This window comes from Anopheles cruzii, chromosome X (genome assembly GCF_943734635.1).
Source record: "Anopheles cruzii chromosome X, idAnoCruzAS_RS32_06, whole genome shotgun sequence".
NCBI classification, from domain to species: Eukaryota; Metazoa; Arthropoda; class Insecta; order Diptera; family Culicidae; genus Anopheles; species Anopheles cruzii.
The window spans coordinates 11,609,559-11,634,496 of NC_069143.1; the positions used below are offsets into that span (position 1 = coordinate 11,609,559).

The following is a 24,938-nucleotide window of genomic DNA, read 5'->3' on the forward strand; positions in this document are numbered from 1 at the left end:
GAGCGATCTATAACTGGGAGCGCTGCCATAAATATATATGTACTCGTATAGTTTTTTTTTTTTTTTAACGAACGTCTTATCGAAGAGCAAACACAGCTCCAAACACAGGTCGCACCTGCGCACCTATATCTTGGGCGGGTAGGCGAGTGTTTCTAGGGAGCTGGGTACCACACCCCGGGCCCGGGCCCGGGCCCGGGCCCTACCCAAAAACGCAATCGGTTTTCTGAGACTTCGAACGCTAACCAGAGAACGAGATGCGCCTCCCGGGGAGACCGAGACCGCGCGTTCCGTCGCTCATCGCTTATCGCTCTGTCCATCATAAAAATGTGCTTTTTGGATGGCGATAACTTTTTGGCTCCGATGTCGGTTTCAGGGTACTACATTCAACGAACCAGCTAGAGCAGGCCCAGGCCACGGGGTTTTGAGCTACAGAGCAGTCCCGCACTGTGGAGCCCACAGCTAATGCCCTCCTTTCTGGGTCTCCCAGTCGAAGTTCTGACGTTGGTCCAGCCCAATGTTCCCAATGGTCGATGGTCCAGGAGCTCACCTGGAAGAAGAATTGGAAGTGGCCCGCAGGACCACTGGCGGTGGTTCAGACAGTTCAGACCCGTCCGTTGAGCCAAACCCCCACTAACCCCCACCTGTATTACGTCATTACGTCTGGATTACGCCGTCGCCGGTCGGGGGCGAAGATAACGGCTTATTATTTCGAAAGGTACCTGACTGACTGACTCTCGCTCGCTAGAATCTGAATCTGCTCGGTGCTCGATGGCTTCGCCAACCGATACCGGTGTGCCCGGTATGGCGGTGGCGTGGTGCGACGAGGCCGTTCCATTATGCAAAGCGCACCAACGCAGCAGCAGCAGCAACCACCACTACTACGTTCCACCGAGAGGCGCAATCCTCGTTGTGGATGCGGCGCACGCATCGGCCATTTCTTGAAGAGACTGATCATCCAACCTCTCCCCGCGGTCCCCGCAGATTGTCGCCGATCGTGGCCGCCGTTCTGTCAACGGCCGCCGCTTCCCATCCTGTGTGCCGCTGTGTGGCCGTGCGTGCCGCATCTAGTCTAGAGTCCGCGGGGTCTTCGGGATTTCTGCTTCATGGAACGCACAGACGTTTGTGAGGACGTCCGACGACACAACGCACCGTGTTTACAGTTGTGGATCGTCGTCCGCTCGGGAGTTCAGTTCAGGTTGCCCCGGGCGTTGAGTGGTGCGCCCCATTAGTAGCGCCCAGAAGCAGGGAGTAGCCCTCCCGGGGGGGGGGGATATGGTCATCTGGCCACCCGAAAATACCGGTAGTCGCCACGCACGCATCCCCGGCGTAGCCCGATCGCCGACGCCGAACACGTCCGCGTGTTTTATGAATACGATTAGCGCGCTGAATGTTTTCATTTGCGAGGATGGGCCGGCAACGGGTAAGTCGTTGGCCATAAGCCACGAATCGAACGGTGACGCCGGGCGACGGGGCACCAGGGGACGACCGGGTGGAACCAAAGCTCTCGTCTCGATTGGCCTGGCCGCCTCCGCTGGACTCAGCTGCTGTCGCCGCCACGATCTGTCGTGGTGGCGGACTCGGTTTTCCTCGGCACCCTCCCACAGCCGCCACCCGGCAGCTTCTAGTTACTCCAGCACCCTCGCCCCCGCCCCCGCCCCCTCCCCCCTTGCTTTCTTCTCTTGTTTCTGCCGAGACGAGTTTGTCTGTGCGTGCTGCGTGCTGTCACCTGTCGCTACTGTAGCTCTGGCCGCCGATCGAGAGGGGCGCTGCTGCTGCGCTCACGTAGCACCTATCGAAACGTATAATGATTAGCATCACGCAGCACTAGGCAGTAGCAGCAGTGGCGGTGGCCGGGGCGGCGACGGCAGATAAGCGTGGCCAACAACGCCAAATAGGCTTCAATTCAAACGCTAAAGACCGGTAGGCGCACAACATATCGCGTTGCCATATCGAGTTAGACCGGTAGAGACGGTCAACGGTCCGGGGGCCCCCGGAATCGAATCCTCGATTTTTGGACTTTGGCGTTGGTGGGACTTTTAAGGGACCGAGAGTACCGAGAGAGAGAGAGAGGCATGTTCGTTGGCGGCCGCTTTCTAACCGTGACGGAATAATTTCGAGATTCGAGATTCGGCCGTCCGGTGGTGGTGCGAGCACCGAGCACCGGAGACACCGACTGCCGGGAGTCCGAGCGTGATTAGTTCGTGACTCGCCGAGTGCCGAACCCGTGCGCACCTTCACGCAATGAGGTCATGCGTTCGGCCACCTTCTCGGCCACGCCACAGATCCCCAACCGATCAACGGCGCAGCCAACGGCAAAATTAGGGCGGCCAAAAAAATGGAAGCCCGATATTCCATCTCGCTAGATGGCCCGGTGGTGATCGATATCTCGTCAAGTCGCGACCATACGCGTGAGTTTCAAGTTAGCCCCTTTAAAGCTACCCCATGAAGCTACCTTTAAAATGCCAACAAATTGTACAAACCTAAAGTGGACCTTCGGAAGCTTTCGGAATGAAGTTTAAAAAATTGACACAAAAATAATGCATTTATTTGCAGCCCACGTTTCGCGGCGTGGCAACTGACGGAGGATACGCAATTGCCAGGATGCCACAGCATCGTCGCGTGCGCCACCAACGGATCGGACTAGAAGGATCACCAATTTAAATTCCACCTTGCTTCGCGTACGAAAAGGGGGAACGTTGATCAACGCAGCGTGAGTATTTTGTTGCGGCTTACGGCGGTGTCAGTTGCTCGCCGAAACGGCCGCCGCGCACTGTAGCGAGGGGAACAACAACAGTTGCCCATGGTAGTTGCCCTTCCGAGCCGACCCGCATCTTGCGCAAGGATCTGGAAGCAAGGATCTACGTGCCAGGACTTTCCGAGGCGGGCTGGGGGACCCCGTGAACTTGATCGCAGGGCGAACGCAGGCAGGCGGCAGACGATGCCAGGTGGCAAGAGCCGACAGACCCGATGGTCCTTGTTCACTGACCTCGATCGGCACCCGCTCTCTGCCGTGCGTCGCGCACACTCTGTCAGGTGGAGGACTCCCGAGAGCAAGCAAGGGCAACAGAAAGAAAAAAAAGAGACAACGCAAGAGAGAGAGAGAGAGAGAGCAAGATAGAACCGAAAACTGTATAAACTGGGCAATAGTAATAAATTGTAAATTGTGAAATGTAATGTGCCAGAAGCCCCCCGAGTGAAACAGGGAACATTTCCATCCGAGCCTCCCCCTCTCTCTCTCTTTCTTTCTGTTTTTTTTTCGTTTTCTCTCCGTGTGTCTTTGTGATAGCTTTTTTTGCCGTTGCCTCTACACCGTTGATCGCGCGCGCCCTTTCTTAGTTTTCCTTTTACCATTCGAACCCGCCATCCCCGTACCGGTCCAGAGCTCCGGCGCACCTGCCATCATCATCGGATGTTGGCGCGTGCGCGCGCGCTCGAAGCCGGAAACAATCGCACCGCACACGCCGTTTGCCGCGCGCGATGCTGCGAGTCTGGCTTCGTTCGGTTCTTCGCAGCATACTTATCCTCGGAGATGTGGAGATAACGACACGCGCACATCAGGCAGACGACTCGGGTCGGGCAGATGCTCATCATCGGCGCATGCGCTGGTGTCGATCGTGCGAGACAGATAGACGGTGCAGAGAAAGAGAGAGAGAGAGAAAGGAGGGGACGGGGGGACGAGATCGGGAGCAACGGCACGCGCGCCGCCTCCGCGCGCTCTGATCGGCTTTGCTACTGATCGCGTGGCGAAGGATCAGCACGGCGCTGCAGGCGCGCCACTTCTCGCTGATGTCGCTGACGTCGTTGGACCGGCCGGCCAGTTATTACGACGAGGACGAGCGAGTGCATTTATTGTAATTTAATTCCGAATGCCGAAGAACTTGCGTAAGCTTGATACAGGTACCTTCGATTGTACAGCCGTAGTGTTAGAGGAACTATGAACTGTAGAGCAGATCAGATGCTGTACAGTAATAACAGACAGAAGAGCCAACATAACAACAGCAGCCAAACCGTTAACTATTGCTGACTGGCGCGTTGGTTTATGCATATTGAAATGGCAAAAAAACTAAAACCAGAGAGCGTAATAATCAATCGCCAAAGGTGTGCGTGAAAGTCTACTTTACGATTTATTTCTCTTCAATACGCGATGCAGAACGTCTAAAAAGCTATTGTTTGCGCTAGGTATGTATGTCTGGAATGTACTCAACCAGCTGTGCTAGTGCTAGTATATTTTTTCCATACCAGAATCCCTAACAACTATCCTTTCTTTTATTTCGTATTCATTCTTCCAGTATTTTCTGTCCCTACTACTGGAAGAAGGTGCATGTTTTCGTTTTCTTTCTCAAACCTGCCGGAATTACTCTTCGGCCGTGTCCTGATCGAGCAGTTTGTTGATGTTCATAATGTTCTTTGTGCTCCACGGCTCCAGTGGGTCTGGCGGTGACGTTTTACCGCCCGTTTCACGATCCTCCGAGGTCTTGTCTGACGGGGCCCGTTGCCGCACCGTCATGCCGGCGCCAACGCCGATTGGGGCGGATTTCATGCGCTTGCCCATCTTCGCACTGCCGTCGCCACCGCCGCCACTGGTGCTCTCGTTCGAGGTGTCGGGCGATATTTTGTTTCGCTTTCCGCGCGCCAACCCGCCGGCATGGTAGTGTCCGTGCATCTCTTTGGATCGACGCCTTGAGCCTTCGGGCGCGGTCGAGTCTCCCCGCTCGCCGTGCGACAGCGTCCGATTCCGCTGGTGGAACTGTTCCATACGCCGGTGCAGCTCCTCCACCGAGACGGTATAGTTCTCTTCGTCATATTTCTCCGTGCCACCGGCCATTGAGTTTGGTCCCTTCGAGCACGGCGTGTCACCACCGTCCATCAGCAGTAGCAGCTTTGCGTCAACTGCGCCCGGTTTTTCCACCGGTTCGGCGGTACCCTTGTCCTCCCATGCGATCATGAACAGCGGATGCTGGTCGCTTTTGCGTTTGTGCGAGGTACTGCGCGAAACGGCTGATTTGGCGCGGCGTATGAGCGATATTTTTCCGAGCACCGGTTTCTCACCCACATCACTGTCCGTATCCTCGAGCGCTTCGAGCGTTTTCAGAAACTCGCGCTCCTTCACGGGATCGACCACGTCCTTGGGGTTCTGGAAGAGTGCCAGTTGGTTTATGTTTTGCTGCTGCTGCTGCTGCTGCTGCGGCTGCTGCTGCTCCGATTGCAGTTGCTGCTGTGAGAAGGCCAACTGTTCGCGGCCGACTGACTGGCTTGACTGCTGGCACACACCTACTTCATAGACGTGGTCTAGTGTGGAGGCGTCAATGGCCAGTGTTTTTACGCTTAATGCGTAATTTTCGTCTACCGAGGTCGACTCCGAAATGATGACCAGCTCGCGAAGCGGATCTTTGAAGTGCTTGCCATCCGCACGGTCATCATGTGGACCGACTGGCTCACCTTCACCGGAGTGATGTGTGATGGGTGCCGGAGTAATGGCCATAGGGGCCGGGACTGTGACCGGTACCTTGAGAGCCACTGGCGTATGTTGCTGAGTTCCGCTAGGCACCGTGGCGGCGGCGCCCATTAACGCCGGGGCTACCAAATTTGTCGTCTCCGTGCTTACCATCACAATGTCCTGGGTGAAGGACATAACATCGATTGCTGCCGTTATTGCGAACGGGTCAGCCAAATCGTCGTCTCCGAGGCGCTTCTTTTTGGCAATCTTCGCCGGTGATGTGATCGACGACCGGCCCCACATGATACGGCGAAGCTCTTCCCCGGTCATGCTACGCTTTTTTAGCTCGTTCAGCGTTACACGCAGCACACTCTTCCAGTTGCTAACTGCCCCCTTGCGTTGCCGGGCTCGAGTTTTGCTCTTGCTCTTGATCACCATCACACCGCGCGTCTCGTAACGCGGGTCATCCGATGGACCGAGGCCGATGGAGTACTCTTCCAAGTAACGCTTGGCGTCGTCCTGGGTGACCGCTCGTTCCAAATTGACCACAATTTTGGCCCACTGCTTCATACCTTCCTTTTCCGCCTGCTCGATCACGTACGCGTAGGTGTTGCCCATCATGGCGATCAACATGTTCAGCAGCAGAATGGGCACGAAAATCATGAATATTACGAACACCGTCTTGGCCAGGTTCGGGTAGGTTGTCAGGTTGAGATCAGCGTACTGTGTGGAAACGGAAAATAAAAAGAAAGAAAAAACACCAATCAGTGTGGATGGTGCTAGATTTTATCCTACCGGGACAAATCATATGCCTGATGCCTTACGTCGTAGTCACCCAGAGTCGTCTGGAACAGTGCCATCCACGTGCCGAAGTAGCTACCGAACGGCGAATCCTCGGCATTCGGGTGTCCTTTATAGAGGAAGTAAAATGCCTGGGAAAACCCGAACAGCACAATCATGTAGATGATGCCGAAAGTAAACATATCGCCAGTGATCATGGAGAAGATCATGGTTACGAACGGTCCAGTCAAACCGATGGCTCTGAAAAAAGAAAGCGCGAAAAGGCGTTTCACACGGAGATGCATTGGACAGAACTCAGCTCACTGTGGGCGAGATGAGACAACACGTTACCCGGCAAAGAACATGAGAAGAAACCAGCTGCCGGGCACTGCGAATAGTAGAATTGCTTCCTCGGTTTCCGTATCGCCTATCATACGCAGCGGAATACAAGCCAGGATGAGAATGTTCGATATAAGAAAAATAGCCTTTGCCGGAGCTTGACCCTACCGGGAAAAAACAGCATTTTTTTGTGTGTGGTAGTTCTGGTTTTTAGTTCTGGTTTTTGTACTCGTACAAAGTGGTACACCCACCAGCGACTTGAGGAACGAGAATAATCCTTGATTCTTGATTTCGTCGCCCTGCTGCAGAACGACGTAGCTCAACACCCCCATGACAGTGGCCACCTCGAACCCGTATCGTATCCAAGTAGACAGATCAATCTCCGCTTCCGCTTCGTATGCCGAGTCGTCACCGTCGGCTGAACCCCGATCACCGGCATCGTTTCGGCCGGTTTCCGGTGCATCGTCCGCGTCATCAAACATCCGCACCGGTCGCAGGTAGACCGAGCACGAGAGGCAAAACAGATGTATCGCGAGAATAAGCAAACGCTTGAGAAACTGATTACGGGCAAACGTTTTCCACTTTTCGTCGAGCAATCGCTCCACTATACCGCCATCCAGCATGTTCAGATGCTCTTCCTTCGTGCCGTTCAGAATGATGAAAAGTGCCGAGTTCCAGTTGGTGCTGCCGTCCGGCATCAGTGTGTCCAGTGCGTTCAGTGGATACCCCGAGCAGGTGATGTTACTGTACCGCCAGAACTCGCGCGCCGATAGCTCCAACATCTCGCGGAATACTTCGTCTCTGCCGAGCCGGCAGGCAAGCGTGAGCGGCGTTAGGCCGGCCCCATTAACAATACCATTTTTGCACGGCAACTTTGGATGACGAAGCGCGTACCCAAACATGTCCAGCTTATCGCATACGACCACCATATGCAAGATCATGTTGCCGAACGAATCTTGTGCGTTCGGATCAGCGCCGCATTCCAACAGCAAATTGTACACCGATTCATTCGCACAACAGGCGGCCCAGGCCAGCGGGTACTCGCCCAGGTACGCCAAACCCTCGTAGTCGGTCGTTTTAAGCGGCTGCAGGCCTTGCTGGTCTCGGGGAAGGAAAAAGCGCCCGGTGGCACGTTGCGAGACGTCCGCACCGGCGTCGATCAAGTCACCGACGAGCTCGTTGTTGCTGTACGCGATCGCAAGATGGAGAGCACTGGCACCAAGGTACTCCTCGCCCTCCATCACGTCAATCGCTTGTTCCGAAAACACACGTAGTAGAATACGGGCAAGTCTAAGGCAAAGATGAAAATAATGAGAAGGAAAACGATGTAAAGCCTTTCGCCTGAATGTCTTTCGCCCGGAATGTTTCCTTACTTTGTATGCACCTTCGTATCACAAATAATTAGCACATGCAAGAGACTTTCGCCCAGTAGCCCACGGTATTGCATCTGCCAACAGGCCTGATGGTCTGTCCACTTGCCCAGCGGATCATGCGGTGATAGCGATGCTTCAATAGGAATAATAACCTGCGGAAAAATACGTTTTTAAATCACATGATTAACATGAATCATTCCCGTTTATTAGCGTTTGTCTGTAATCTGAAAGGGGCTTCTACTCGTTACAGAGGAATACCGTAGTTCGTCCCCGTTTCTCAATGACACTTACCTCATGATTGTCCATGTACTTCCACCGCAGGTACTCAGCTCTATTGATGATCTGCCCTCGGCCCTTATTGTACATGAACACGCCAAACTGCTCGCGTATTAGTTGCTCCACCGCCTTCTGGCCACCGATTTGAAACGCGTCGATCAGATCACCACCCCGCTTGTAGTTCGCCATTTTGTACAGCAGACACTGGTTCGAGGCGGAAGCCGATTGCGAAATTACCTGGTCTAATATGGCACCACCCTGGGGCGTTTTGCGTTTCTTGCGACAGTACCGCAGCATATTGAAATACACCATAGTGACCTCACTAAGATCTCGAAAATAGTTCCTTCTGCGATTCGTACAGATATTCGAACAATAGTAACGTAGCGACACCGAATCGTGGTTACTGCACAATCTCTGTGCACAGCACACACTGTGTACACAGGAACCACGACTCACGTAACTATCAAACGAAAAACCGACCCATTGGCCACGATTTCAAATTTTTGCACATTTCAGGTAATATCGATCTAACTTATTTGCAGCAACATTCCGACTGGTTATTGATTTAACAGGTGCGTCGTCAAGAGTAACCAACATTAAACAATGAGGTGCACCGATGTCCATGAAAGGGCCAACATGGAAATGTACAGTGGATGGCGAAAAGAAAGTTAGCTCATGAACATTTGAATGATATGTGAAAACATTAGTACATCTTCTTTTTTAATGGCTCTTTCGAGACGTTGAATAGTAGATTGAGGTTCTAAGGGCAAAATTTGGGCGTTAAAATGACATTTAGATGTTATCTAGCAGACTGGTGCGGCCATTTGTGGCCATAGGTCAATACGAGCACGGCGAAAACAAGTTTAGTTTAAGTTAGAAGCTTGAAGTTTTCGGTTTTTCACACCAAAAATGTTATGCATTGCGGATACTAAACTTGTTTTCACCGAAGAGAAAATTCGCTTGTTCTAAATATGTTCACAGCAAAACTATCATTTACACATCATCATTTTCATTCTCGTATTTCCTAAAATCTTTTGTGTTCTTGAACTAAACTTCTTTTCGCCATCCATTGTATATTTTGCTTTGCGTCGTTAAAGTAAGACTTTACTTGGTTAACTAGTCAGAAAACACTCAAAATCAGTACACAAAAAACACCTAGTACATTAAGTCAAGCGAAAGCTGCTATATTTTGTTCCAGCTTTTTAATGGGTTTAAAATAGGTCTATAGCGAAATTATAGCTTAAATGTACGCAAATATTTTCTGCGCATGTTGAAACCAAATGTTGGGGCATTATATTACACATGTCTCATTTGTCTGTCCTATTTCCCTTGTAACTATATTTTAATTCAAATTATTTGTATTAAAAATACAGTTACGAACAAACTACAAAATACGAAATACGAAAGTGTCGCCTGTACAGTGCCATAGACGACATTACATTTCAAAAACTGTCGCGTATGTATTCCATGTAGGTTTATACGAATACCTATCTCTCTGTGTCTTTCTTTCTTTCTTTCATTTTTCTGTTTTTTTCTTTCTCTCTCTATCTCTCTCTTTGCCTTTCTTTTTCTTTTTCTCTTATCCATCATAAGAGGGGCCTACTGCACGCCCTGTATCCTTCCATCACATGTCCACCCAAAACGAGTTAACGCAATAATATTTACAGTGCAGAAACAGATCGGTTTGATTATTGTTGATGTTAATAACAAAAGCGAGGTAAATAGCAAAATATCTAAAAAAATCGATTAGAATGCAGTAATTATAGTATAATGCGTGTATAGAATGGTTCTTCGAAATAGACATAATTAATTCAATAAAAAATATATAAAAGATATTTTTTTAAATGTTAAAGATACCTGCACAAACATGTAAAACGCATGCTTCGGCGTTATAGCGTTAGCTGAACCTACAGCGTAAAAATGATTCAACTATGCTCGACACGTACATTAAAACCCAACAGTTGCTTCTAAAATCAACTTTAAGTGAAACGAAATTTTCGGGGTTGGCTAATAGCTAATAGTTGTCCATATTAAATTGTCTGAAATCGACCTAGCAAACGATCCTAAGAAAATAAATCTGGTCTGAAAATATGTGGATGGTCTGCAATCTCTGTTGCTTGCTTGATCTTTATCTCTGGTGCTCATCTGTTCCAGACCAAGACCGTCCAGCGGTTGTAATTGCCGAATATAAATCACAAATGTCAGAAGATTGACAAACCGATTTTGGCTTAGAAACCGACTACTTATTAATACCGACGACTACCGAAACTAATCGGTGCAGCGTAGACGGACGATCTATGGACGAGCAACTATCTTCATGTTGAGGTCGGAAACATTTCAGGCCACCCTTGTACATGTAGTGTTAAGATATCGCTCCACAATGTTAGCGCACACTTCAAAATCCATGACAAAAGATACGTTAGTCCTGTTGCTGCTGATGATTTTCCTGCTGCTGTTGATGATGTGATCGGTGTTGCTGAGATTGCTGTTGCTGCGTTTGCTGCTGTTGCAACTGCTGAAACTGACTCGTACTTAGAAACACGCCAGTCGGTGCCGTATGTATAACTGCAGGACCCGCTTGCATCGATGATGTGGTTTGTAGAAATATTGGCTGACCAGTTCCAGTGGTGGTAGCTGTTGCAGATACACCAGCAGCCCGAATGAAACTCAGTTGGTTTTGAGGTATCGAAATCTGCATTCAATAGAAGAAATGACGAAGAGAGGTGGTCCATGAGAATGACGAAGAGAGGTATTTTGATGCAGTAACAAACGTTTGTTTGTGTTCCCAATCTGGATGTGCACATTACCGGTATTTGCGTGATTTCACCCGAAGCGGTCATCACTTGCTGAAACAGTTGGAGCGCTTGATTCGTACCCGAATTTGCGGTTACGCTGGACGGGCTGCTACTGCTACTAGTGACCACACTTGCGTTGGCAAACGTTATTCCTTGAAGACCCTGTTGAAACAAAGCAAAACCGATGTTGGTTAATATTTTTCTAAGTTTTAAATTAAATTCAATTGTTTACTAGCACCGCCGCATCTCGCACTTATAAAAACTGAGCAAGAATTGCACGGAACAACAGTTCCATTTAGGTTTGTTAATCGTCATGTTAATTTCTTTAGCTTTCTTATACTAACTATGTATGAATCTATGTAATAAAAGAAGAGCCAGAGGCTTGCGCCAGCGACAATGTTAATCTCGAGTGCTTTCTGTAACGGTTTGTTTTTACGGCCCCGGGGTTGTTGTCCCTGCGCCTAAATCCCTGTCACACCGGCATCGGGAATTGATGGCCCATGGCCAGCTGCGTGACAACGACGAGCGTTACCGACTGCTCTATCAACAAGGAGTAGAAGATTTTAAGATCGTATTTTATGCAGATTTTTTACCTGTGATAACTTTAACGGTATTTGTTGGTACGAAGGAGCTTGAGACTGGTTGGTTCGCTTCAGTTGCACTATGCTAGCACCGTTCGTCACTTGTGCCACGGTTTTAGTAGCGGTCGTTGTTGTTGTAGCTGTATTCACTCCTGCAATTGCTACCGCAAGAGCCGTTGCTGTTGGCGGATGCTGCTGTTGGAGGGCATGTTGGTGCTGCTGAGCCAGTTGAAAGTAGTACTGAATGTCGTCCCCGGCAACACCGCCTGCCTTCATCTCGGCAAAATCCTTCTTGCCAACTTTAATGTCGTCCCGCGGCACGATGTCGATGAGAAAGTCAAACTGATCGTACTTGCTAATTGCCATCGCGATGTCACTGCGTTGCAGCGTGCGGCGTTTATTGTGTTCCGTATGCAGCCAGGCTCGCAGTGTTAGCTCGTGGATAAAAATTTCGATAGCTTTCGCGAACAACAGCGGTGCATCTGATGAGATCATCTTAACATCTTCATCCAGTTTCATGATTTTCTTGATACGCGCAAGCGGTAGCACCTGATTGCCAGGTTCGACGTTCCGAATCGCCTGCATTTCGCGCATTACATTAGGCCAAAATTTTTGAATATTTTTCTGTGCTTCTGACAACTTTTCCTTGCTACTTGCTGCGCCCGCAGGATTCGCCGGGTTTTCCATTGACTTATTTTGCTGCGTACCGCTGAACTACAACCCTAGCGAGCGTAAATGAAACCACGCCAAACCAAAATGCACACACAAAACGCGAAAGTAAGGACGAGATGTTGCCTCCGGTACGCAGATACTTAATTGCTGGTGATGGCAGATAAAAACATTGTAGTTTACTTAGCTAGTTCCGGATATTGGACATATTGGATATCCTGAAGTACATACGTTAACGCTTTCGCTGTATCCCTCCAGGCTCAATTCAAGCCCGTCAAATCCTTCACGAAGAACAGTTCGCCAAACTACATGTTCACAAAGTCGAAGCTAACTTCCAGTAGTTTCACCATAATAGACAGGCACAACATTGCACTCTCGAGCATCATCGAACAAATGTACACAATAAATCGTATAACATAATTTTAACATTAACCACAGCGCACGATATAAATGCGGTCCAGTCCATAAAAACGTGAATGATAATATAACAATATCTAATGCTTTCTTAGGCCTTGCTTTTTGCAAGCGTTGCGTTGCTGTCATCTCTCGCTATAACTAAAGTCAGTTCATATCGCATCTCTACTAGAAGAAGTCTAGGCAATATACTTTGTGATCCGTGGCTGACAAAAACAAAAAAACAATTGTGTCGAGCCGTTACGCTGCAGCTTCAACAGGCGTGGCGAGTGGAGCAGCGTTTGGAGACTGCAGCTGCGAGAGGATAAGTTTGGCCACGTTTGCGCGACATTATTTGGTGTACATTTTGTTAACTGTTTGTTGTTCCCCGACTGCAAGTGCACTCTAGAGCAAGAGCGGAATCGCGACAGACTGACAGCTCCTCGGTGAAGCCATCTGTTCAGTCTGTTTACACGCTTATATCCGCGGCTTGTGTGTGCGTAGCATCAGTATAGATCCATATGATCCTATGTAAAACACGAAATAAAGGGCGATGATACATCCGATGCGCACCGTTCAAGCAGCTGACTAACACACATTCTCCCGTTACCGTTTGTGTTTTACGTTTTTCTAACCATCAATTCCGTTTATGGTATAGGGTTCAAAGATTCATCTATAGCGAAAATTATTGTCATGTCAAAGAGATCCTGCATGTGAGATACGCAGAATACAATAACAGTATGACTTCATTTTCGAACAGTGAGTTAAAACCTTGTGGAAGGCTAATTCCGGTCTAGTTCCTATTTAGTCCTCGGTTCTTGAGTCGGTCGGTCAGGCTTCAGACAGAGTGTATTTCTAACTTCCTGGTAAGTAAGTTTCTAATGCAATCAATAAAATTTACTGCGCTCCACGTTGGGAGCATAGCGCCGTCGTTAGAATCCTCCATCCTGGGCGATTCACTGCTCTCGTCTTCGGGCAAATTCGGCTATCCTTCGGCGACGCCCTTGCGGGATCCAGTCCAACACTTGCCTGCAGATCTCGGTAACGCTCCTTCGTAAAGTGTGCCGACGTGGATGCCGACCCACCATTTTCGCTATTTTCTATCCAGGATCTCCGTTGATATTGGCCTCTGGTGGCAACGTCGGTGGAGCTCGGCATTCGAGATTCAGTTCTGTGGCCACCAGGCCCGTATTATGTTCTGCTCTGTTCTGCGTACTGAGTGCTCCCGGCGATGCTCTGCCTGTGTCTGAGTTCCGAGGTGTTATCGGATTCCGAGGTGCTCAGGGAGAGGTGGGTTCGCTGGTTGGCTGCCTGACGCCGGGCTGTGTTCGTGACTCTCCATGCACAAGTTTTTTTAAATGTTGCATTCATAACAGCTGTTTTTATCTCATGCAGTGGTGGCGCCTCTGTGCTTACACGGTTGATGCGTCTTGTTGGAAGCGGATCCTGCCGAGGCGTTGGGTGCTGGTTATTTGCTGGTACTTGGAGCAGCTGCTCAAAGTGCTCGAACCAGCCTTTTAAGCTGATCAGTAGGGTCGGCGTGTGTTAAATTGGCATCCAAGCTTTTCGCTCCTTCGCTGAACTCGCGCCACGCGTAGGCGGACCTCTCCGACGAGTAGATGGTGATCGGACGCGATGTCTGCGCTGCGTTTATTTCGCATAGTTCGTGTTGTCGGAGCCAATCTTCGCATTGAAATCGTCCATCAGGATCTTGATGTCACTCTTTGAAATCCTGTTCGCGACGGCATTTGTAAATCTGGCTGTAGTAAATCTCTTTCTAAATTCCTCCATTTCATTCCCAAGTTTCTAACGCGGCGCAATAAAAACCTCACTGTCATCGCCATTCGGAAGATTCAGTGTCGATCTGTCCGGTTTCATTTACTTACAGACGCGAGAACAATTTTCTTAAACAATGTCGTCCACTGATCAGCAAACCACGGAAGCCACCGTTGGCCCATCCTGTCTACAGCAGCGCCAAAGCAAGACGAAGCCAAGCTTCAGCAAGTTAACCTCACTTTCGCCAAAGGTAGTTTCTCGACAGCCTACAACAAACTTTGGATCCTTCAACGTTGCCAACCAGAGCTGCTTTTCGAAGCTTCAACCCAGACAGGACCAGCCGATGGTTCAAGCCGAACGTTTATCTCCGACGACCATCCATAAATTGACCACTGATAAACAAGCGTTGCAGCGAAAAACGGTTCCGAGCTGTTCCACTGCACCGGTGAAAGAAGAGGTTGCCAGTAGCAACGAAAGCAGTACCAAAACGCGTAAACGGTCTCACAAGGAGCTTCTTAGTATGAAAAAAGCCGACCCCAAGCCCATGAAACAGGCAAGCATCAAGAAGTTTTTTAGACCGCCTACCAAAATAGCTCCGAGAGAAGCAGACACCAACGCCAAGCTCATGAAACAGGCGAAGATCGAGAAGTATTTTAAATCGCCTAGCGAAACAGTCAACCACAAACTAAGTCAGATGAAGATCGAAGATGGAGTCGGAGTCGATTTTACAGTCTCCCCGCAACTAGACAAAATAGGACACAAGGAAAAGGTCCAGGAAGCGACTGTGACCCGACGAGCTTTGCGTGATAGGAATGCTCTGCTCGTCAAGGTGGAATATCCCGACGGTTCTAGCAACAAAGGATGTAACACGAGTCCACGAGGCCCGCTTTCGATAGCTAAGGGAAAAGAAAACAACCCAAGAGAAAAACAGACGCCCAAGCTGGAAAAGTATGACAGCAATTCGAAGAATACAAAAAGTCCAGCGATGGTTGTCACCCCTAAGCGGGAGTTAGCGGAAAAAATTCTCGATATAAAAATCGTATCCGAAACACCGTTATTCCTAATTCAATGGAAAAACAACACTTCCGAAGCTAACTCTTGGGAACCGTTGGGGAACGTCCGAGGCCACTCACTATTAGATGACTTTCTGTCCGAAGCGATGAAGGATGACAGTGTGCGGTCCGCGATCGTTGAAATTGAAAAAACGGTTCGAAAGAGCGATCGGTACCGTGAGGCGCAAGCACGGCATTCGGACGGGAGTAAACAAGCAAACGAAATAATATCGGAATATGAAAAGTACGATTCCGACCAACTGCGCTCCGATTTGCTGGTGTTGGCCAAACTGCGCTGTAAGAACAGTGAGATCGTTGCAACTGCGGTTGCCAGAAAGCGAATCCGAGACCGAATCGAACAGGCTATGTGCTGGAAACGGTCGTTCCGCAAGCGTAAATTACATCTGGCACAATTGCTGGCCTTTGAAACTGAGATCAACTCCCACGAGAGGACGCTGTGTGTGGTCGTGGCAAACGATATTGATCTGGACCCACCACCCAGCAACTTTAAGTATCTGACAACGAACATTAGTGAAGATGGAATCACCATTCCCAACAATCCGGTCTACAGTTGCGAATGTAATCCGTGTAATTTGAGGACCAAGTGTTGTGGCCGAATGAATAAGGAAAGGTTTGCGTACACTACCACTGGTACGTTACGAATTAATCGTGGTTATCCGATCTTCGAGTGTAACAAACGGTGTAAGTGTAAATCGGACTGCAACAACCGAGTGGTGCAGAACGGGAGCCGCTGTAAACTGACGCTGTTTAAAACGTCCAACGGGCGCGGCTGGGGACTTAAGACGAACGATATTATAGAATACCATCAGTACATTAGCGAGTACTGTGGCAAGGTGATTACATGCGAAGAGGCTGAAAAATGTGGCGACGTGCATAACTCGTATCTATTCGATTTGGATTTCTATCAAAATACCCGGTACACAATCGATGCCACGATGTTCGGAAATATTTCACGATTTTACAATCACTCGTGTGAACCAAACTGCGCCGTCTGGCCCGTATGGGTTGACTGTACCGATCGGAAGCTACCGCGATTGGCACTGTTCGCTTTACGGCAGATCGAACCGGGCGAGGAACTTACGATCGACTATGCCAATAAATCAGAGGGCGACGCGGAGGACGACGCTTCCACCGGCCCCATAAACGTAGCATTAAAATCAGAGTGTCTCTGCGGCAGCTCAAAATGCCGGAAGCGTTTGTGGTAATAGGATTCTATGATAACAAACCATGAATTTATCCAGACGCGGCAGAATTTTTCCTTCGTTTCGAAGTACAGATGTTTTTTAATATGTTTTACATGCTCAACTAGAGCCAGATCTACTCCGAATTATTTATCTCGAAACACAACTGCTTACCTTGTTTTCGCAAGCATTTAAGAATATAAACGGCGGGATGCGCCGGTCTGTGAAAGTAATAGGCAGATGCTGGTTAAACTGTACTAACAATTTACGGACATCGGACCATTTACCGTGAATGACCGATGGTTACGGTTGCCTCATCGGTTAACGAAATATACAAGGGAACACATCGACGATCGAACCGCCGAACCGTATTTATTTTGTCTCTTTCAAATACGCATCGCTTACAGTGTATATTATGTATTATTATGTACTTAAACCATGACAACGAGTCGCTAGGCTTTTTTGACTTCAAGGTGATCACACTTTGAAAAGAACGAACATTGCTCGCCGAGCGAACATCACACCTTTACCTATCATTTTTGACAAACGGATACGTAAACGAAATACAGATATCGTTTGATTCCAATCAATTTACTTGTACACTTGAATAAATTTGCTGCACTTAAAATTAAAGAGTAAAGTGTCTTACTGCGGTGAATACTCGTATCTGGGCCACAAAATTATGCGTGCGTTGTCTCGCATTCGCAAAGGGGTAACAAGATTGATTACAGTCGGCCAGAATGATCGGTATGTGTTTCCAAGCCTACTCTGCCCTGTTCGGTTATCAAACCCAGCTGATGTATGACCACACCCAGCATAATATACGACACATGGGTGAGTATGGGTCTTAAGCAGGACGGTAAACTAGCTGCGATTACCGAATCGGAGTAGCGCCCGAGAGGCGCAATATGTCGCTTGCTCGAAGAATATAAAGCGTACCTCGAACGGGGCGGTAATTAAGATAACGAGGACAAACAACTTCGAGTCGCCGCGTAGAACAGGCGATGCTGACATTCTAGCTTAGTCAAAACAGTCATGGCGCACCAGTCTACATCTAACACCCCTACTGAAAGGTTTCGTTGATCTGTGGCTTACATTGCGTTCCTACTCTTTTCTTCGGAGTCATTACGTAAGGTATGCTGTGTTTTAAGTTGGTGGTGTGGATTAGATGTGTTTTTCTAGATGTGTCTTAAGTTTAAGCGTCTTGGAGCGAACTCTATAAGCCTCGTTTTTCAATATTTTGCCATGATAAAGCATTGTAAAACAAACAGCTTCGCATCAATCAAACGAACGAAACAGATACAGGGCTAAACAGAACGAGTTTCAACATGAGCTGTGCTAATGGTTTGACCAGCAAAGACCTGCCAGATATAGAGGTAAGCCTTCACGGTTGCTGGTGGTAGTAGAGTAACAATCGAACTGAACGAACGGACGAACAAAATATGTAGCTACTATGAACGTTAGGATAACTCGGTAACAAAGAGCGTTGTTTGGTTTTCCTACAAACCAATTAGAGGGTATGCAGATGTCATGGAATTGGAATTCATTGATTTATATGACCGAATCACATCAAATCAAATCAAATTTTAAACAGTTAGCACGAACGCACCGTTCAGTCCACTCGCAATGTAAGAAGAACTACTATCTAATCAAATGCACGCATCCAAAGTTCAAACCTAGCCTGATCGCGCTCAATGACCTTGAATTGTAAATCGTAAAGTACTTGCACACAGTTGCCGATAAGCGATTGTTTCCTTCAGATTTGGGGTGTGCCTGATGGTCAGCGTAGATTCCTGCGTAGCACTCATTTCACTATGAACTATGAAATCGACAATTTTCGAAGGCTAATTAGAGAGAAATAAATAAACTAGATAGAAGAGTACTTTTCGTATATCCTACGCCATTTATAATGGTTCGGTTTTTTTTTATTAATTACGCGTTGGCCAACACCACTAACCACCTTTTAGGTTTTACTACGTTTGTCTCACTCGCGTAAGCTACAAGCCTAAATTTGGCTTACAGCTGTAGTGTAGAATGCGCAGTGAAATAGTAAAAAAAAAACGTAACACCTATTTTGCATTAATTCAATGTTCCGCCGTCGACAACGCCCACAGAGTCTGCTTGCCCTCAACCCACGCGTCAAAACAAGTGGCAGCCTAGTTCCGACGGCGGTGACTAAATCGTTAAAGAAGCACTGGAAGCGAAACGAGGACGACCGTTCCTGCGCAGGTTGCACACCGCTCCTGAATGACTTTTCGGACATCAAGCACACGACCCTCTCGGAGCGGTCGGCTCTGCGCGAAGCTGCCCGATGCCTGAAGTGTGCCGATGCGCCTTGCCAAAAGTCCTGCCCGACGCAGCTGGACATCAAGAGCTTCATTACGAGCATCGCCAACCGCAACTACTATGGTGCGGCGAAGGCCATCTTTTCGGACAACCCGTTCGGTTTGACGTGCGGTATGGTGTGCCCGACTAGCGACCTGTGCGTGGGTGGGTGCAATCTAGCCGCAGTCGAGGAGGGCCCGATCAACATCGGTGGCCTCCAGCAGTTCGCCACCGACGTGTTCCGGCGCATGAACCTGCGGCAGGTGGTCCCCCCGAGCGCCCGTGCTTTGCCTCACCCAAACAAACGTATCGTCCTGCTGGGCGGTGGGCCCGCATCGCTGTCGTGTGCCACCTTCCTGGGGCGGCTCGGTTACAAGAACATTACGGTTTATGAGCGCCACCGGTACCTCGGAGGACTGAGCGCTGCCGAGATTCCGCAGTATCGGCTGCCGATGGAGGTGGTTAACTTTGAGAACGACCTCGTGAAGGATCTGGGGGTGTGCATTGAGCTGGGGCGCTCGCTTTCGGTGAACGATCTCACTGTCCAGCAGCTGTTGCAGGACGGCGCGGACTGTGTATTTCTTGGGATCGGACTGCCAGAGCCGAAGGTAGACGAGGTGTTTACCGGATTAACCGCGGACCAAGGTTTCTACACTTCCAAGAGCTTCCTGCCACTGGTCTCCGACGCCAGCAAGCCGGGTCTCTGTGCGTGCAAGTCCCAGCTGCCCACTCTGACCGGTAACGTGATCGTGCTCGGTGCCGGTGACACAGCCTTCGATTGCGCTACGTCGGCGTTGCGGTGCGGTGCACGCAGAGTGTTTGTGGTCTTCCGCAAAGGTAACAACAACATCCGAGCCGTGCCCGAGGAGGTGGACCTGGCGCGTGAAGAACGGTGCGAGTTCATACCGTTCATGACGCCAACACGGGTCATTTTAAAGCAGGGCAAAGTAGCGGCCCTAGAGCTGTGTCGCACGGAGCAGAGCGACACTGGCGATTGGATCGTAGATGAGGAGCAGGTGACGCGCCTGAAAGCAAATCACATCATATCCGCTTTCGGTTCCGGCCTGTACAACACGGACAGTGAGTGTAGACCGACGTTTGATTCGCTAACGACTGACGATGTTAATTAATTAATTAATTTTGCTATCCCATTTGTGTTTTTGCGTTCAGCAATCGAGGCTTTGGCTGGCCTGAGAATGAACCGTCACGGTCTGCCGGAAGTTGACCCGAGAACACAGCAAACCTCCCTGCCGAATGTGTTTTGCGGTGGCGATCTGGCCGGGACAGCCGAAACCACCGTGGAATCGGTAAACGATGGCAAAACGGCGGCCTGGTACATGCACTGTCTGTTGCAGGGCCTTTCCTTCGACTCGCCGATTGACCTTCCGTTGTTCCACACGGAGGTTGATGATGTCGACATATCGGTCGAGGTGTGTGGCATTCGTTTCGAGAACCCGTTCGGACTGGCATCGGCCCCACCAACCACCAGCACCGCCATGATACGGCGTGCGTTCGAGCAGGGCTGGGGATTTGCTGTCACGAAAACGTTCGCCCTCGACAAGGACATGGTGACGAATGTGAGTCCCCGCATCGTGCGCGGTGTCACTGCCGGGCAGCACTACGGGCCGCAGCAGGGAGCGTTTCTCAACATCGAGCTAATCTCGGAAAAATGCGCCGATTACTGGCTGAGCGGGATCCAGGAGCTGAAGCGCGACTTCCCGCGCAAGGTGCTGATTGCGAGCATCATGTGCACGTACAACCAGCAAGACTGGGAAGAGCTGGCGTCACGTGCCGAGGCAGCCGGAGCGGATATGCTCGAGCTCAATCTGTCGTGCCCGCACGGTATGGGCGAGTCCGGCATGGGGCTCGCCTGCGGTCAAGAGCCGGAGCTGGTCTACAATATCTCGCTCTGGGTACGCAGTGCCGTCAGGATACCGTTCTTCGTAAAACTGACACCCAACATCACCGACATCGTGGCGATCGCGCAGGCCGCCAAGCGTGGCAAAGCTGACGGTGTCTCGGCCATCAACACCGTCCAGGGGCTGATGTCTGTCCGGGCAGACGGTACACCGTGGCCAGCCGTGGGGCTGAACAAGCGAACCACCTACGGCGGGGTGTCGGGCAATGCGACTCGTCCGCAGGCGCTACGTGCCGTGTCCCTCATCGCCAACAAACTGCCTGGGTTTCCGATCTGCGGTATCGGTGGTATCGACTCCGCCGACGTGGCCTTACAGTTCATTCAATGCGGTGCACCGATACTGCAAATTTGCTCCTCGGTGCAGAACCAAGATTTCACCGTCATCGAGGACTACATTACGGGGCTGAAGGCGTTGCTCTACCTGAAGGCTAGAGCGCCTCCTGGTTCCAATGGACCCTGGGATGGTCAATCTCCACCAACTGCCAAGCTGCAGAAGGGTAAACCGGTGGTTCCGCTCCGTGGCCCGGACGGTCAGGTCGTGCTGCATTTTGGCGAATACAAAAAGCAGCGCGAAGCAGCGATTGCCCGACAGCGACAAGAGCATGGCCCCATGTGGGATCCATGTTCCCAGAACGTTGCTGGCCGTGCCCACTCTAACCCTTCTAGCATTGCCCCTATTCCCAAGGTGCAGGATGTGCTGGGCAAATCACTACCAATGCTAGGTGACTACAAAAAGCTTGACAACACCAAGCAGGTGGTCGCGCTCATCGACGATGTAAGTTAGCGCGAACCATACACTTACGGTTCGACGCATCCATGCGATTTGCGTTCTCTTAACGCATCTCTCAACTCACCGATGGTCTCTACTTTCAGGATCTTTGCATCAACTGTGGCAAATGTTATATGACCTGCGCCGATTCGGGCTACCAAGCAATCAGCTTCGATCCCGTGACGCATATACCGCACGTGACCGATGATTGTACCGGTTGCAACCTGTGCCTCTCAGTCTGTCCCATCATCGATTGCATCAGGTACGTAACACCTACCGCCATCCGCCGAAGCGATTCAAGATAATCAAATCTCTATACTCTTCGCTTATGTGTTGCAGTATGGTCCCGAAAACGATTCCACATGTCATAAAACGAGGCTTGCCGGGAGGTGGGACAGTTAAGGTTCACGCACTGACTCCATCTCAATAGCACAGTTTATTACAGTTTTATATATTTGGCTTTTGATAAATTACTTTTCTTTGAAGTAAGTATGTCGATTCACCGGCGACTGATGTATAATCGATCGTTTGTTTTGTATAGTGCATGTGCTTCATAACTCTTGCACTTGCGAAAAATGCTTATTAAAAGTGGAACGCATGAAAACAAAAATGGGAAAATAAATAAATCAGGTGTACTATGCTGCTGTAAAAGCATATTTGCCTTCTCGAGCCACCGTTTTCTTTTCTGCCAATTTTTTGTTATCCGGCATCACAACCACCGAGCGGCCCTGGTCAGCAAAACCTGTACATGCGATACTCGAATAATATGGTTTAGCCAAAAGGTTTTTATTTAACTTAAAGCATCTTTATTCAAACAAACACATAGTGTTACTATTTGAACAAAATCTAAATTAATTGCAGAAAATTGTGTTAGGACAATCGCTGGGTTCATGGCCAGCCAAAGTTGATTCGTGAGAGCTGGTAAAATTTTTGATTGAATGGTCTGTAAAACTTCCGGAGCCGGTTGATGGCCGTTTCGTGTATGTGGGGATGATTGCGTCCTTTCGTCTTGCCGAGGCAGTGCGGACCGGACCGTTCTTCCGATTTCAACAGGCAGGGGAATCCTTTCGTTGAGTTGAAGTAAAAATGCTTCTCGTCCACTACCCGTTTCAACCCCAAGAAATCTTGCACGCGCGCAATCTCGACTGCAGGATCAGCAATCAGTCGCTCACCACTGATGAAAAGCAGCTGTGACAAAGGGAAGCTCTTCAACCAGCGTTCCAAGTACTTGGCGTACACACCTATCTTGACCGGGCCCCAGTTGGTATCCACCACACCACCGGCGGACCCATTCGTAAAGGCGAGCTCCTCAAAACGTTTCATGTTGCTCTTTTTACTCTTTGCCTGGGTGTAATCGGAAATGGCGCGTGTCACTGGATCCCGCACGACAACAAGTAGCTTCGTAGCAGGGTTCATGTTATAGACTCTTCGTGGGGCATCGCGTGTGATAAAATAACTTGGCGTTTTTTCCATAGTTATCTGTCCTTCGATCGTTGGCGGCATATGATGTCGGTACCAGGGCAGTCCTTTGTTGTAGTGGCGATCGAAGAAATGGACCTCGCAGCCTGCTGCTCTCACGTCCGGATGTAGTCGGATAAACTCTAACAACGCTCTGGTTCCGCTTTTTTTCACGCCTATGATGAGTGCATCCGGTAAGTGGCGTGATGGTCGTAGCACTTGCTGCCGCAAGAAATGATATTTTATAGTCGCGTTTAGCGTGTTCATTGGCAGGCGAATCGTGTCATCAATCGGCATGCTCTCGGCAGTGCCAGTGGATTCGCCACTTAAAGGAACGATCCGCACTATGGAGCCCAAAATTTTCAATTTAGGTACTTCTATTGCTACCATCGGGATCACCTCAGATGGTACTATGACGCTTGCTTTTATTTGTGTTATCTAGGCATTAAAAAAATACGATTATCCATTATAGGTTATACGCTACGATAAGGTCATGCTACATTCTAAACGGATTCGTACTGAACTGAGCTCCAGCTGAGCTGATGGTTTCCAATACATCATTTCTTACCTGTTTGAAGCGTTGGTTCTTACTGAGCAGTAAGCATGCGTTGAGTGTATATAGAGTATAAAGTAGGAACGCTCCGAGTATGACTGCAACCGCGATTATTCGACTAACATTCTTTGAGCTCATACCTACAATCAGCACAAAAGCGTACTAAAATAAATTTATTTTCGGAGGAAAATTGTAAAAAAAATCCTCCTTTAATTGTGTGTTTGAAATATTTATTTAGATTTAAAGAAGAAAAAATGCTTAGTTAATAGGGCATAATCTCAATCTAATAGTAATTTAACAAACGATGAATAAAAAAAACAATCAAATAAATCAATAAAAATCATTATACAGATAAAACTTATGCTATAGGACATTCGATGCATTTACGAAAATTTAGTTCGCTTTGCGGATCTGTAGAATAGTCGCCCCGCACGTGCAGCTCGCTGTTCGCCATTTACCTGCAACTCAAGAACAATAGGCTGGATCACCTTCAAAGCGAAGGACAACAACAAAAAATGCTTCCCTGTAATGTATCCAAACTCCTGGAAGTTTACGTAATTAAAAGAAGTGTTAATTATGGCAGTCTAGTTCTCTTCACAAGTAATGCGTGCCAAAAGCAGGTCCGTGCTCCAGAACCGGCAGGCTCGGGTTTCCTGAAACACTTGCACACACATTGCTCCATGTCCTGCACAACAAACCACGCATGTTAATTGCAAATCAAAGATCTAGGAAATCTATCTAGCACTTTATGTACAGGTATGCTTCGCAAGCATGCTGTACATCAACAACCCCAAATGGTTCTAGAGGAAAGCATGCGACAAGCTCGTAAGTGGGAAACATACTGCTAGGAAAAAGACATTAACAAACAAATCACGTACAAGCAAACGTCGGTTACCTCTTACTGTCGAAAAATTTTCCGACATCAGCTAAGAGCAGAATAAACCACGTATCAAACGAACAACCCTTCGTATTGCTGGGTATCGTGGTAACCACTGTTTACACCAATGTTTGTATTGATCAATAGCCCAAACGGCCACTGATGATATTGGAGATGAAAGCTATTTAACAAAGTCAGTTGCCTGCTAACCCCGCTGTATCTCGCCTACATAAAGTCTGTGCATCGATTTTCGTTGTAGCTGAAGTAATCATAAAGCAGTCTTGGATGTGAATACACGTGCTATCATTTGCGGAGCTTTTCTTTTTTTGTACAAACCTGATGTAGGCAGCCATCGCCGTGTAATT

General features: G+C 49.0%; 4 protein-coding genes across 12 annotated transcripts; 1 reads left to right on the top strand and 3 right to left on the bottom strand.

The window, feature by feature from the left end:
• Positions 1 to 4,281: 4,281 nt before the first annotated feature.
• On the bottom strand, positions 4,282 to 8,517 carry LOC128268263 (uncharacterized). The gene is made up of 6 exons (XM_053005316.1): positions 8,221 to 8,517; positions 7,930 to 8,081; positions 6,808 to 7,846; positions 6,569 to 6,720; positions 6,262 to 6,478; positions 4,282 to 6,160 (listed from the first exon to the last, which is right to left on the bottom strand). The coding sequence occupies exons 1-6, from the start codon at positions 8,515 to 8,517 to the stop codon at positions 4,355 to 4,357; spliced, it is 3,663 nt and encodes a 1,220-aa protein (XP_052861276.1). The 3' UTR covers positions 4,282 to 4,354.
• Positions 8,518 to 9,454: 937 nt separating this feature from the next.
• LOC128278913 (nuclear transcription factor Y subunit gamma) lies at positions 9,455 to 12,850 on the bottom strand. Of its 2 annotated transcripts, none has more exons than XM_053017648.1 (4): positions 12,482 to 12,850; positions 11,594 to 12,400; positions 11,013 to 11,162; positions 9,455 to 10,897 (listed from the first exon to the last, which is right to left on the bottom strand). In XM_053017648.1, exons 2-4 carry the CDS (start codon positions 12,266 to 12,268, stop codon positions 10,625 to 10,627), a joined length of 1,098 nt encoding a protein of 365 aa, XP_052873608.1. In that variant the 5' UTR covers positions 12,269 to 12,400; positions 12,482 to 12,850; the 3' UTR covers positions 9,455 to 10,624. The 2 variants fall into 2 exon arrangements, with proteins under 2 accessions (XP_052873608.1, XP_052873600.1); XM_053017640.1 differs by having other exon boundaries at positions 10,977 to 11,162.
• A 4,464-nt stretch (positions 12,851 to 17,314) lies between these two features.
• On the top strand, positions 17,315 to 24,032 carry LOC128273927 (dihydropyrimidine dehydrogenase [NADP(+)]). 8 transcript variants are annotated; one of them, XR_008269280.1, is made up of 9 exons: positions 17,665 to 17,807; positions 17,928 to 18,049; positions 18,788 to 20,078; positions 20,169 to 21,691; positions 21,790 to 21,947; positions 22,025 to 22,170; positions 23,161 to 23,337; positions 23,402 to 23,514; positions 23,616 to 24,031. XR_008269280.1 is itself a non-coding variant. In XM_053012013.1 (6 exons), the coding sequence occupies exons 2-6, from the start codon at positions 18,002 to 18,004 to the stop codon at positions 22,113 to 22,115; spliced, it is 3,111 nt and encodes a 1,036-aa protein (XP_052867973.1). In that variant the 5' UTR covers positions 17,315 to 17,507; positions 17,928 to 18,001; the 3' UTR covers positions 22,116 to 23,145. The 8 variants fall into 8 exon arrangements, 2 of the variants coding, with proteins under 2 accessions (XP_052867973.1, XP_052867963.1); XR_008269277.1 differs by having other exon boundaries at positions 23,161 to 23,550; positions 23,616 to 24,032; XR_008269279.1 differs by having other exon boundaries at positions 23,417 to 24,032.
• LOC128273964 (heparan sulfate glucosamine 3-O-sulfotransferase 3B1) lies at positions 22,521 to 23,567 on the bottom strand. Its single transcript, XM_053012041.1, has one exon. The coding sequence runs from the start codon at positions 23,531 to 23,533 to the stop codon at positions 22,574 to 22,576; it is 960 nt and encodes a 319-aa protein (XP_052868001.1). The 5' UTR covers positions 23,534 to 23,567; the 3' UTR covers positions 22,521 to 22,573.
• Positions 24,033 to 24,938: the final 906 nt, after the last annotated feature.

What these genes read in the sequence shown, in the direction of transcription:
- LOC128268263 (XM_053005316.1), bottom strand. Translation starts at nt 8,517, where the DNA reads ATGGTGTATTTCAATATGCTGCGGTACTGTCGCAAGAAACGCAAAACG. An exon ending in AGTACATGGACAATCATGAG is followed by an intron (nt 8,082 to 8,220) that starts GTAAGTGTCATT and finishes ATTTTTCCGCAG; the next exon opens with GTTATTATTCCTATTGAAGC. An exon ending in CTTCTCATGTTCTTTGCCGG is followed by an intron (nt 6,479 to 6,568) that starts GTAACGTGTTGT and finishes TTCTTTTTTCAG; the next exon opens with AGCCATCGGTTTGACTGGAC.
- LOC128278913 (XM_053017640.1), bottom strand. Translation starts at nt 12,268, where the DNA reads ATGGAAAACCCGGCGAATCCTGCGGGCGCAGCAAGTAGCAAGGAAAAG. An exon ending in TACCGTTAAAGTTATCACAG is followed by an intron (nt 11,163 to 11,593) that starts GTAAAAAATCTG and finishes TTGTTTCAACAG; the next exon opens with GGTCTTCAAGGAATAACGTT. An exon ending in GATTGGGAACACAAACAAAC is followed by an intron (nt 10,898 to 10,976) that starts GTTTGTTACTGC and finishes TATTGAATGCAG; the next exon opens with ATTTCGATACCTCAAAACCA.
- LOC128273927 (XM_053012013.1), top strand. Translation starts at nt 18,002, where the DNA reads ATGAGCTGTGCTAATGGTTTGACCAGCAAAGACCTGCCAGATATAGAG. An exon ending in CGGCCTGTACAACACGGACA is followed by an intron (nt 20,079 to 20,168) that starts GTGAGTGTAGAC and finishes TTTTGCGTTCAG; the next exon opens with CAATCGAGGCTTTGGCTGGC. An exon ending in TGGTCGCGCTCATCGACGAT is followed by an intron (nt 21,692 to 21,789) that starts GTAAGTTAGCGC and finishes CTCTACTTTCAG; the next exon opens with GATCTTTGCATCAACTGTGG.
- LOC128273964 (XM_053012041.1), bottom strand. Translation starts at nt 23,533, where the DNA reads ATGGTAGCAATAGAAGTACCTAAATTGAAAATTTTGGGCTCCATAGTG.